Source organism: Bombina bombina, chromosome 9, assembly GCF_027579735.1.
Source record: "Bombina bombina isolate aBomBom1 chromosome 9, aBomBom1.pri, whole genome shotgun sequence".
Classification (NCBI taxonomy): domain Eukaryota; kingdom Metazoa; phylum Chordata; class Amphibia; order Anura; family Bombinatoridae; genus Bombina; species Bombina bombina.
Window position 1 is genome coordinate 50,346,744 of NC_069507.1, and position 13,215 is coordinate 50,359,958.

The 13,215-nt window shown below is 37.7% G+C and overlaps 1 protein-coding gene across 1 annotated transcript; it reads right to left on the minus strand.

The window, feature by feature from the left end:
* Positions 1-6,526: 6,526 nt before the first annotated feature.
* On the minus strand, positions 6,527-9,383 carry LOC128640390 (pulmonary surfactant-associated protein D-like). The gene is made up of 2 exons (XM_053692882.1): positions 9,188-9,383; positions 6,527-6,906 (listed from the first exon to the last, which is right to left on the minus strand). The coding sequence occupies exons 1-2, from the start codon at positions 9,381-9,383 to the stop codon at positions 6,527-6,529; spliced, it is 576 nt and encodes a 191-aa protein (XP_053548857.1).
* Between the last annotated feature and the right edge of the window lie 3,832 nt (positions 9,384-13,215).

The following is a 13,215-nucleotide window of genomic DNA, read 5'->3' on the forward strand; positions in this document are numbered from 1 at the left end:
AATCTGGCATTTACCAAATTTATATAGATGATTGCTCTTTGTTTAGTGTGTTATTTATTTTAGACAAAATATTTTGTCAGGTTTCCAATCACTGTTTTTTCATTAAATTTGTATTAAGACTTTTTAAGTTTTACAATATCAGTCAGTCAAATAATTGGATATGTTTCTGACATTCAACACAGATTCAGTTTCAAAACTTGGCGTTCTATGTGTTCATTTTTATTTCAATGTTCACCAGGATAAAGCTGTTTTTGATATCCACCTTTGTTCCAAAGGTTATCTCTTATCAGTGTATTAATTTATGAACTATGGTTCCTTCTTTAAGCCCTGATGCAAAAATGTCCAAGTCTGGCTGTTATAACAACCAAAAAAATCAAGAATACTGATTACTGATTCCCTGTTTGTGCTAACTTACAAAACAAACATATTACAAGTGATTGTGCTTTGTGTAAAGCTGTAATCTCATTCATTCTTTAATATTGATGTACTGTGTAAAAAGCTAAGGAAAAGTAGCTCAACTTTAAAATATATTGAATTTTAATGTTACTTTAACATAGAACTTTACATTTTAGTAAAGTTCTCTTTATTTCTGAGTTAAACTTTACTTCTTCCTAATGGAAAGAGCATAGTAGCTTGCACTATTGGTTTGCTATCTATGAAATTGCACCCACCCAGGGCACAGTTAATTTCAGCCTACTCATGCCAAAACATGTATGTAATTATTCATATAGGTAACTCAACCCAGGCAGAATTATTTTATATATCCCAAAACAACTCCATCTTCCCACTCTCTATCTTTGTTGGCAACTATAAAGCTGGCCCTTGCTCATACTTGCTTTTAATCACATGCCCCAAGTTGGACCCATGTTATGGACATGATGAACTTGAGTCAATGGAATCAAATGCCTTTATGACCCAAAACAAGACAGACTTTCATTTTCTAATATGGGAATGCTATAAACATGAAGTCAATGGTGTGTCGGTGTAATTTGGTTTCAGTGTAATTACATTACCAAAACTCTCTCCTTAAAGGTAATGTTTTCTGCCCTCTCCATTGCCAGACTCTCACAGTAAGAGTGACAAACGCATAGATCATTATTCTTGTTTCTCGTGCCTTTATGCTCATACTGGTTTTGTACAATTATATTTTTGCTTGACATTCTCTTGTCTGCACCAATATCTGTTATCTATACTATTCAATTATAAAATTATATTTTCTATTTATGATGAAAGAAGGGAATATGTGTTTTCTTATCCTTTTGCTTTCATACCTTCTGTGAAGGATGATATTATAACTAAAAGTATTTTAATTAATCAATAATCTAACAGCGGCAAAACTTTAATCACATTGGGGCCTATCGATAAAGCTCCGGATAGAGCTTGAGGCCCCGTGTTTCTGGCAAGCCTGCAGGCTCACCAGAAACACCAGTTATGAAGCAGCGGTCTAAAGACCGCTGCTCTATAACCTGTCCGCCCGCTCTGAGCAGGTGGACAGACATTGCCAAAATTCAACCCGATCGAGTACGATCGGGTTGATTGACACCCCCCTGCTGGCGGCTGACTGGCTGCGATTCTGCAGGGGGCGGCGTTGCACCAGCAGCTCTTGTGAGCTGCTGGTGCAATGCTGAATACGGAGAGCGTATTGCTCTCCGTATTCAGCGAGGTCTGGCGGACCTGATCCGCACTGTCGGATCAGGTCCGCCAGACTTTGATAACTAGAGGCCATTGAATGATCATATAGAGTATGACCTTTCAAGAATGAGGGATTGACTAGTGAGTTTACTTCGTTGGCACAACAGAATAGGGAAATCAAAATGAAATGGTAATTCTCACATACAAAGTGTGTATCAAATTTCTTACGGAAAGCCTTAGGGGTCTGTTTATCAAGCTCCGAATGGAGCTTGATGCCCTGTGTTTCTGGCGAGCCTTCAGGCTTGCCAGAAACACAAGTTATGAAGCAGCGGTCTAAAGACCCCTGCTCCATAATCTGACCACCTGCTCTGAGGCCGCGGACAGAAATCAACCCGATCGAATACGATTGGGTTGATTAACACCCCCTGCTAGTGGCCGCTAATCTGCAGGGGGCGGTATTGCAGCAGCAGTTCACAAGAACTGCTGGTGCAATGATAAATGCCGACAGCGTATGCTGTCGGCATTTATCGATGTGGGGCGTACATGGTAGCAATCATGTCCGTCCACACATTGATAAATAGACCCCTTAGCTTGCTAATTGTTTCTCAAACAATATATGTTTCCTGTAGATATGATATACAATCATTAAATGGATATTTAACAGTGATACTATAGTAAAAACAAATATGTTAAATCAATGTAATGATATGAAACAGATTGTGTAAAAGACAGCATACAACTTACTTGTTGTCTTGCAATATGAGCACTTAGAATTTCTCATTATAGCCCCTGCCCTCAGAAAAATGAGGGGGCAGATATCTTATGAACTGAAAGGGATATGAAACCCTTTTTTTTTCTTTCATGATTCAGATAGAGCATGCAATTTTAAGCAAATTTCTAATTTACTCAATTTGTCTTTGTTCTCTTGGTTTCTTTACTTGAAAAAACAGGAATCTAAGCTTAGGAACCGGACCATTTTTGGTTCAGCACCCTGGGTAGCGCTTGCTGATTGGTGGCTACATTTAGACACCACTGTAAAAAGTATACATTTTACCTCATATGAAAATTGGCCAAAACTTAAACTTGCATTTCTCACTACTAGATGTTAATATATAAACAACTAAAGTAGTCAAAGTATACCCGAAGCCAAATCCCTTTGTACAGTCTCTACAGTAAACATCATTTGCATGTGTAAAATTAAACTTTTCGATTTGAATCCATTCTGAAAAATGTTAGGCAATCTGTATGCCATCTGTATATAGGCATAATGGGTATACTGGGCATGTTTTCACAATGATTATATTTCTTAATTTGTTTTTAATTTTCCATCACTAATTGTAAAATATTTATTTTTCCAGTTTTGGCAACATTTTCATCTGAAAACAAGAACAGTGCAAAAAAATAACACATATTTGACGATAGTGGCTGCAACTGTTCTCATCCTCTTTCAGAAATTCATAACATTAATCACAAAACCACTAAGTCTTTTAAATATAGTTCAAAGTTGCAGTTACTGATTGTGCTTTCAAAAACATGCTGTACAAACTGCAATGTCAAAAACCTCACTGTAGAAAATACAATTTTAAAAAGTCACTGTACAAATTCTCAATTTCAAAAACTCACTCTCACTGTACAGAGCAAGTTTTTCTTATAACTGTTAGAAGAATGAAGTTTTATACAAACGAGATTGAATGACAAATCCTTAAAGAGACATGAAATCAAAAACGTTTCTTTCATGGTTCAACTAGAGCATGTATTTTTAAACAATTTTCCAATTTACTCCTATTGTCAATTTTGCTTCATTATCTTGGTATTTGTTGTTGAAGGAGCAGCAATGCACTACTTAGAGCTAGCTGAACACATAAGTAAGCCAATGACAAGAGGCATATATGTGCAACCATTAATCAGCAGCTATCTCCGACCTCCTCAACCCACCTAGGTATGATTTTTAACAAAGAATGTATACAGTAGTGAACAAAGCAAATTAGATGACAGCAGTAAACTGGAAAGCTGTTAAAAATTGTAAGCTCTGTTTAAATCATAAAGGAAAATTTAAAAAAAAAACTCCCAATCACTACAATGCAATTGATAATAGAAACTCTGTTCCTAAAGATGAGAACACTGTACTTTACAATAATGATGTTTGTGTTCACATGAAATAAAAAGAATGATCGTAATAGCTGGATTGCTAAATGCCATTTCTATAGGTTATGGTTGGAATTTTTGTTTTCTTGTGGTTTCTATGAATTACTTTATCTGTACGAGATATCCCATATCTGTATATTAAATACATATACATAAGTAAATATGATTCCTGCTCACTACATACAGACTATAAAAAGCAGTCTCTCATAGCCCAAACTAAGAGGGAAATGCCTGATTTGCACATAACACCTGCCAAGTTTTTCACAAATTAGTGAAACAATGCAAATGAAGGTGAGCTAGGTGTAAAAAAGTGGGGTCAGAAATTTGTTAAAAACTAAAGGTGTGTTCCTGCGCTGCAAAATAGGTAAGCTAGTACTTCTAGCTGTACCTTCCCACAACTCTGAGATTTGAACAATTAAAAAAAAAATGAAGATGCAGCGCTCAAAGCTAAAATTCTATAGAGGGAGAGGTGTATATAAATAAAATTAATATATAAAAATATGAGATTTGAATAAGAACCTATATTTAATCTATATAATCAACATTTAAAATAATGTATAAAATACTATCTCAAAACATCAGATAAAACATTCACATTTAGTGGTGCGCAAAATACATATAGTAGATAACAATGGATCACAATAAATAAGGTTGGCGAACCTGAATAACGGAATATATGCATTTAGAAATATATTAGCTAAATTTAGCTAAAATATTGTAGCCAAGCGATATGGAATACTATTTAATAATATAAGGACTGGTGAGGCTTGCGAGACTGAAGACGCTCTAGGGAGCCTAAAAAAAAACAAACATATTGCACGCGCAACGCAGTCAGCGTGCGTCTTGTAATCTCTGCGTTGATGTGTTCAGCCAGTTCAAAGTAGTTTACTACCGCTCCTTTAAAAAAGGATACCAAAATAATGAAGCAAATTAGATAACAGAAGTAAATTAGAAAGTTTTCAACATTTTTGATTTTCATGTCCCTATAAGTGTCTATTTATATTGATTTTGCATTCATCATATGGACCTTGTACCATTAGGAGGTCGATTTATCAAAGCCTTTGGCAGGCTTTGCTCCCCTTACGACTACAGGCTCTCACAAGAGAGCTGCTTCCCTAATCTTTCGCCACCTCCTAGGTGGCGAATTTCCATCCCCCTGGTCTCCTCCAACCGTGATTGGCTGTGCGTTGGCAGGGGGCAGGATTGCACGTAAGAGCAAAATAGCGCTCATATGTAATGCTGAATTCTGGCAAAAGAATTCAGCCTGCCAGAGGCGAGCTGCGGTGGTCAGGGGCGCGTATGTGCGCCCAAGCTTGATAAATCGACCCCTAAGAGGATGATTGTCTATAAAAATAAGAGTTTAATGATTATGGAAACAATTCTAAAACTCTGGTAATTATTAGGCATGTGGGGAAACCTTTTGATGCCGCTGCAGGCATTTAAATATTGATACATTTCATTCAAACACAAATATTTAACCTTCAGACCTTTTTTTTTTTTTTTAGAATATATTGGATTTATCAACATCCAATATAGGGGCCAATTTATCAAAGGTCTTGCGGACCTGATCGAACAGTGCGGATCAGGTCCGCAAGACCTTGCTGAATGCGGAGAGCAATACACTCGCCGTATTCAGCATTGCACCAGTAGCTCACAAGAGCTGGTGCAACGCCACCCCCTGCTGACTCGCGGCCAATCGGCCGCCAGCAGGGAGGTGTCAATCAACCCGATCATATTAGATGAGGTTGAATTCCGGCGTTTCCTGTCCGCCTGCTCATAGCAGGCGGACAGGCTTATGGAGCAGCGGTCTTTAGACCGCTGCTTCATAACTGCTGTTTCTGGCGAGTCTGAAGACTCGTCAGAAACATGGGCCCACAAGCTCTGTTCGGAGCTTGATATATGGGCCCCATTTTCTCCATTTGTATAAAATTAATATTGGTTTTAATTATATTTTAGAGGAAGCTTCAGCATTTGCCAAAATCCTTTACTTTGTTTTCTCTGTATCTTTTGTTGTAGGTCATAGCTAGGTCGGCTTCCAGTCATGCATGTGTCTTTGGTACTATATAGTAGAAGTATTTGCATTATATTACACATTGTTTAAAACATTACTGCCATATAGTGCTTAAAACATGTGTATGTTCCTGGGCCTACCTAAACAAAGGACACAAAAAGTATAAAGAATAAATGTTAAAGTAAATTGCAAAGATTTGTAATGTTTTATATTAGGCATGGACATTTAATTTCATGTCCCTTGAATATTATCACAAATAAATTATTCCTAGTTATGTTATGGGTGTGTGAATAATTCATCAATGTATGTCTGTCTTCCAGTTGTGAAATATATTAGGTAACAGTATAGGGGGGTTGTGTAGGTAGCATGTTTCCAAGACAGAAGCACAACAATGCAGTATGGTCTTTACAGAGGTAAGTAGACTTACAATGTTTCAGTTCATATGAGTGTTTTGGGAAATAAGAATCTAATGAAGTTTTTGTTTAATCAAACTCATTTTTTATTGTAAATATGCAATACAATACCGCATAACCAATTAAAGAAATGCTTTCTGAATCAACTGTTTAGGGAACGATTATTCATAATATTATTATTCAGTAAAAAGAAGACTACAGTGGTTTGTATTCCCCAAAAACTGATCATAATCATGATGACATAAAAAAATGCATAATTATTATATCTATTATATTTCTTTGATTTCTTTTTGCATTTTTTGTGTATCTGTAGATATCAATAATTTCATGAAAATTCACAAATTATCAGGTGCTGTTTTTTGCAAGTTGTATCATTCCATTTTCCATTTGTTAACATTTCTACACATTCTTCTACCCCTTTATCATTGTTGGGCTCATTTATATTCCAGTTAGAATAAAAAATAAGATTCCCATTTGGATACATAAATCTGCCTTCTGTCAGAAAATCATTTATACCCAGGTAGGCAAGTTTGTTATATTGCGACACAATCTTTTCCACAGCATAGTTCTCGTCGAAATTGGCAGGTGAAGCCAGCTGACCACCAGCTCTGTGGCAAGTTAAACTTGCATCATTGTAGTTTGATTCTTCACCATTTGTAATAAACAGTTTGTCCCCAGCGCTTGCACCTCTGGAGAACAGCAGCGCTGAAATAAAGAGAAACAGTTGTCAAGATATTACTTACATACAGTACATGAAAACTCACAAAAAGAAACCAAAGGTCTAGGTTTAAAACTGAGCACAAAAAAATGCAAGATTGTTAAAGGTTACATTATACTTTAAAACCACTTTGGGCTAGATTACAAGTGGAGCGGTATTTTGCACTTATGCTAGAGCACTAATTGTGCTAGAAGTAAACTTTTTGCATGCGTCGGGATGCAGTGGTATTATGAGTTGAATGTAAAAAGTTATTATGCTCGCGCTAACCCGGCGTGTGCGCAAACAGCTTACTTCTAGCACAAATAGACTTGCGCAAAAGATAACCTCTTTCCCCATAGAAGTCAATGGAGAAAAAAAGTGGGGGAAAAAACTAACACTAACCCAGTCGCATAGTCTCAAGTGCGCTAACCTGAAATGAAAATATGAATATTTCACATTCCATTGTTCTTCACATAACAGAATATGTTTTATTTAATCATATATACAGTATACATATTTCTTAATATATCTGATAATAATTTGGTACAATATACTGTATTTCTATACACACATATATAAATAAATTATATATATAGGTATAGATATATACAGATAACAGTATATATAGGAATTGCTCTTTAAAAATACATAGAACATTCTGCTGTGTGCAGAACATTGGAATGTGAAATATTTACAGTAAAAACACTAACACTAATTAATTTTGCAGAAATATTTTTTTCCTGTTTTCATCTACTTAAATGCAAAGAGCTCCAATGCACTTATATATGTCTATATATGTATACGTATGTATTTATGTTTTATATGTGTATATACAGTGTGTTTGTAGATACATTTATACACATATAAATACAAATGTACACACATACACACACACGCATATATATATATATATACACACACATATAATGTATATACACACAGACGACATATATATATATATATATATATATATATATACACACACACATATATATACTGTATATATACACACACACATATATTTATATATATATATATATATATATATATATATATATATATATATATATACACACACACTGTATGTATCTCTATATTAAACACCTAAGATATCATATCTTTGAGCACTTTATAACTTTTGTGTCTAATATTTTTTGAATAATTATTAATAGATGTTGTTTTTATGAGTTTAATTGCACTTTCTAAAGTTTTTTTTATGTGTTGTGACTTTTGTGAGATTTAGTAAATCAACTTGAATTATGAGCGCAATTTCTCCTGCGCACAAACCATAGCAAAAACCTGCGTGCAAATGTTTGCGCTCCACTTGTAATCTGACCTTATATAAGCATAGTATTGAGATTAATCTCCTCCTCCCTCTAGTCATGGGTGCGTCATGTTGATATCTAGCTTTCACTGCATTCAAGTGCTGGTGTGTTTGAACATGTGCAGAAACTCTCCTTTAGATATCTACAGAGAAGCCTAGGTTCCAAAATGGCACCACCCCATCCAGAATTAGAGGAAGGTGCATGAAATGTATTTAATGTTTAATGTCCCTTTAACATTAATTTAATCCATTGTACTTCTACACAGCTTGCATTTTTACATTGAAATTACCAGTCAATAGTTAATATTTAGTGTGTGAGTGTTAGTATAGTGTATGCTACAGTTATCATGTCTGATAGCCTGAATGTGAAAACACATTACATTCATTTCCCTTAAGTAATAGATTTCAATTAGGGACTGCAATTTATTTATGTCACATAACGAAAACAAGTAAAACCACTCTGGTGTAACACAAGCTTAGTGGAGTTTTTGTTATTTCTCTGCTATGCACAATGTTAAATTGTAGATATGAGACTTAACACACACACACACATATATATATATATATATATATATATACTGTATATATAAAGGTAATAGACGACAGCACTCGCTGGACTTAAGGATAAGCAATAGAAGCTTTTATTTTCGAACCCTGAATTTTGTAAACGCTGGTGCGCTGTACTTAATAAGTGCTCCCTGGACCTCATATTACTGGTAGTGGAGGAGGTGAGGAATCAACTACAGAAAGTCAAGACTGAAATCACACTCATTGAAGAAGCAAAAAGTGCTATCCTATACCAGGATAGGACTGAGAATTGGATGGAAAAGATCTCTACCCAATTGAGAGAGTACAACAATGCACTGGAAGCATTCAAAAACAAAAAGCTGATTTATGTAACTGAGGATTGCAGGGACAAGAAACTATACAGATGGCTATTGGGACCGGAAGAAATAACATATTACCAACATAGACGCCAGAGAAGACAGAGGGTCTATACCAACAGACACCTGATACCAGTTCTGGATCAGACAACGACAGTACAGATGCCCAAGGACATATGACCAACGCTCCCAATACATCACATTCTTTTTTAGGCATCACCACCAGATCAGCCACAAGAAGGAGAGATGGAGACAACACATCAGGAGGGGGGGCCATTGGAAGAAGACCCCCATTCCAGCCACGATGGAGGAGGATGTAGTGGTAAACCTCAACCGGCATGATCTTACTGACCAGGAAAGAACTGTTCTCAACAAAGGACTGTCATTTGTCCCAACCACGGTGCATGATGACTTTATGACTTATATAGATACTATGAAGTTCCAGAGACAGCTTAAACTGGGGGACTTCTTTCAGGGAGTAACAATGGAGGACAAGGGACATTGCTTTAAGAATCCTAGTGCCTTTGAACCACCCACCACTAACCCCAGCATTCGCACCTTTACCAGGATTGTCCAGCAGAAAGCAGCAGGTTCTACTGCACCTAAACACAGGAACAATATGACATCCGCAGACTGGGCAGCCACACATACACTGATCAATGATGCTTCTATTGTAATTTGCCCGGCTGACAAGAGAGGTGCAATAGTGATACAGGACTATCTTGATTATAAAAAGGAAATTGTGTCACAGCTAACGGATGCCCTCACACACAAGTCTCTACCTTGTGATCCGACTATCACCTACAAGACCCGCATTGACAGTGTCATTGAGCATGCCTATCAGAAGCAATGGATTGACGGGCACCCTGCCTAAAATCCACAAAAGACTGGATTCCCCACTGGGTCATCCCATTGTCTCCGCCAGGGGATCTTTACTCCAACCTCTGGCCACTTACGTGGACTCTTTACTACAGCCTTTTGTACTCAACATGCAATCATACCTATGGGATTCCCTATCTCTTATTGACATACTCTCTCAGGTGAGAGACATCGGGCCTGATGACATTTTGGCTAGCATGGATGTTACCAGCCTTTATACAATAATCCCACAAGAATCTGGTATCCAGATTATATCCCAATGCTTCAACAGATACCCTTACGTGGGTCCACCTCCGGAATTTATTGTGGAACTCCTGACCCTATGCTTAAAGTTGAATTACTTCAAATTTGAGAAAAGTTTCTATCTACAGCTGACTGGTACAGCCATGGGCTCCAATATGGCTCTGGCATTTGCTAACTTCTTTATGGAGCACATCGAAAAAAATATCTTTACGGAATATGAACAGACAAGAGTCCTGCACTACAAGAGGTACATTGACGATATGCTCCTTATCTGGAGGGGCACTGAAGAATCCTTGATGAACTGGACCAATCACCTGAATGCACTAAATGAACCGGTAAAATGAAAGGTGTGTGCCAGCTGTCAACAGGTTGACTTCTTGGACCTCAGGATCTTCAAGGAGGGAGCATTTCTGGGCACTACACTCTACAAAAAATAAACTGACAGAAACTCTATCCTCCATGCCTCCAGCTACCACCCACGGTCACTCATGAAAGCGATACCAAAGGCCCAAATGCTTCGGGTGGTACGCATTAACACTTCGGATGCACGTTGTCAACTACAACTTGATGAAATGGAACGCAAATTTGCTGCTAGAGGTTATGATAAGGCCATGATTATGGCTTCCAGACTGGCAGCAACCGGTGGAACTGGCGAGACACCACTAGACAGGGAAATGCCTACTTTGAAACCTCCAAGGACCAACTTCATCACTACCTTTACCCATAACACTAGGGGATTGGGTACCACTCTCAAGGAACACTGGGAAATAGTGAGTACTGATATGACACTGCCCTATATTAAGCATGATCCACCGAGAAATGGATACAGACGGGGCAGAAACTTGAGGGATATCCTAATGGTAACAGACCCCATTAGGAGCTACAGCACTGACAGTGTAACTGTCTCTACACGACTTGGTTCTTTCAAGTGCCCTAGCTGCACTACCTGCAACACTATGCTGCAGGGCATCCACTTTAGACATCCCCACAACAACCAAAGGTATGCAATTAAACACCATCTTAACTGCACCACAAAGTTTGTCATATACATGCTGAACTGTATTTGTGGACTATTCTATATCGGCAAGACTGATGATGATATAAAAAAAACGTATGGCTAACCATAGAAGTGCCATACGGGCGGCAATTGACAAAGGGAAAAGCGACCAGCCGGTTGGTAGGCACTTCATGGAACAGGGACATACAGTCAAGGACCTCAGATTCATGCTCATCGACCATGTACCCCCGCTTAGGAGGGGTGATGACAGGCAGAAGGAAGCAGAATGGATCTAAAAACTGGATACCATCCACCCTAATGGACTGAATATGGGTAACGATTGGCACTGCTTTCTATAAGTATGTTTGACCCTTTCATTTCATTTTATTTTATGTTATTCTATTTTAACTTTATCTGTTGGGCACATACTCCCCTACCTGGGATTTTGAACACCATAAGGACTTTGGTTACTGTAAGCCTGTTTTTTGCTGTTTATCATTAGCTGTTGTACAGGCTGGGTAACTTTATCGTAGTGGCAAGTTCATAACAGTGCTCTTACTATGTACTTATATGTGTACATTTATTATGACATTAGGCCAAATTGGAGCTTTGTGGGGCATAATGTCCCATACCCCTGTGACTTATTCCACCAGTCTTATTCTGGACCCCGCTCATTGTAGCCTTTGACTTGTTGTATATACTTATACGCGCATATTTATAGGTATTTAGTACAGCATGCACACTACAGCTTTTATAATACATCCTATATTTTATGCCCCTGTTGCCTTTTGCAATGTGCTTCTTTTGCATGCTGGCTCTCACTTACTCCTTACTGTAAATGGCTCCGCTCTACATTGTGCGTGTAGCTTATTCATTGTGTTCATTATGTGCATACATTACCGCCTCATTATTCGCATATATCTGCTGGCTACACCTTATGTGGTGGTTCTTACATTGACACTTGGTACAGACGGACTTGTCCCTTCCCTTCCCTGACTACATATTACATTTTCCCTATGACTATTCACTGCAACTGTATATCTATCCCATTGATTGTAGCCTGTTGTACTGACACTGTTCCACTAGGGAGTTTAATGGCTGAACAGTTTATATCTTTCCCCCTATTGCAAACCACATAGAGACGCGCCCCCCTGACCTATCAGATACCTCTGGCTCATTGACTGACAGCAGCTGGCGTGACAGGACTACTTACAGCCCTCCCACACTGATGCTCTGGTTCGTGCATTATATCCACACCTCTAGACACACGGTGCTGCTGTTTTGGACTGTTACTATACACGGTATGTTCTTGGGAATAGCGCTCTGCTGTGTGATCAGGGTTATAGATGTGTTAGGGGGAGATAGGCATATCTGCAATCTACACTGATGTTGCTTTATTAGGCATAATGCTGGATATAGGTGTAACCTTGTTTCATTGTCCTCAGGGCCACGAACATTATAAGCATGTTTTTTGCATCCTGCATGTTTATTTGATACTACTTTATGCAGTATGTCTCACTCTCCAATTGATTAATTGATTAAGTGCACATTATGTTGTATTTCCTATTTGCTGCACTGCTATTCCTCTGGTCACATTATGAAATGTATATATTTATATTTATATCATGATATTTATTTTGATTACTGCTATGCTTTTATCATTGCTATGTTATTTCTACTTTTACGTTCTTTATTCTCTGTGCTTGCAGCAAGTTATGTCCCTGACTTTGTCTTGTAATATGTACTTTTTAATGTTATATGTTCACTTAGATTGAGGTGAATGTTCTGGGATAGATTGGGTACATTGTATCTGATACTAATTAACTTGTATCTGTGTGTGTATGTATTTTGGTGCAAACATTGTATGGTTGCCTTGGCAACCGCTTTTGGCGCAATTTCTGTACACTGGGGGAGGGTTTTAGAGGGTATAAATGTTTGCTTGTCACATTTCATTGTTGGTCTGATAAAGGGGAGCTATCCCCGAAACGTC

Coding starts and splice junctions, on each gene's coding strand:
- LOC128640390 (XM_053692882.1), bottom strand. CDS start 9,383: ATGGCCCCCCCTCCTGATGTGTTGTCTCCATCTCTCCTTCTTGTGGCT. Junction 6,907..9,187: donor CTTCTCTGGCGTCTATGTTG/GTAATATGTTAT, acceptor TCTTTATTTCAG/CGCTGCTGTTCTCCAGAGGT.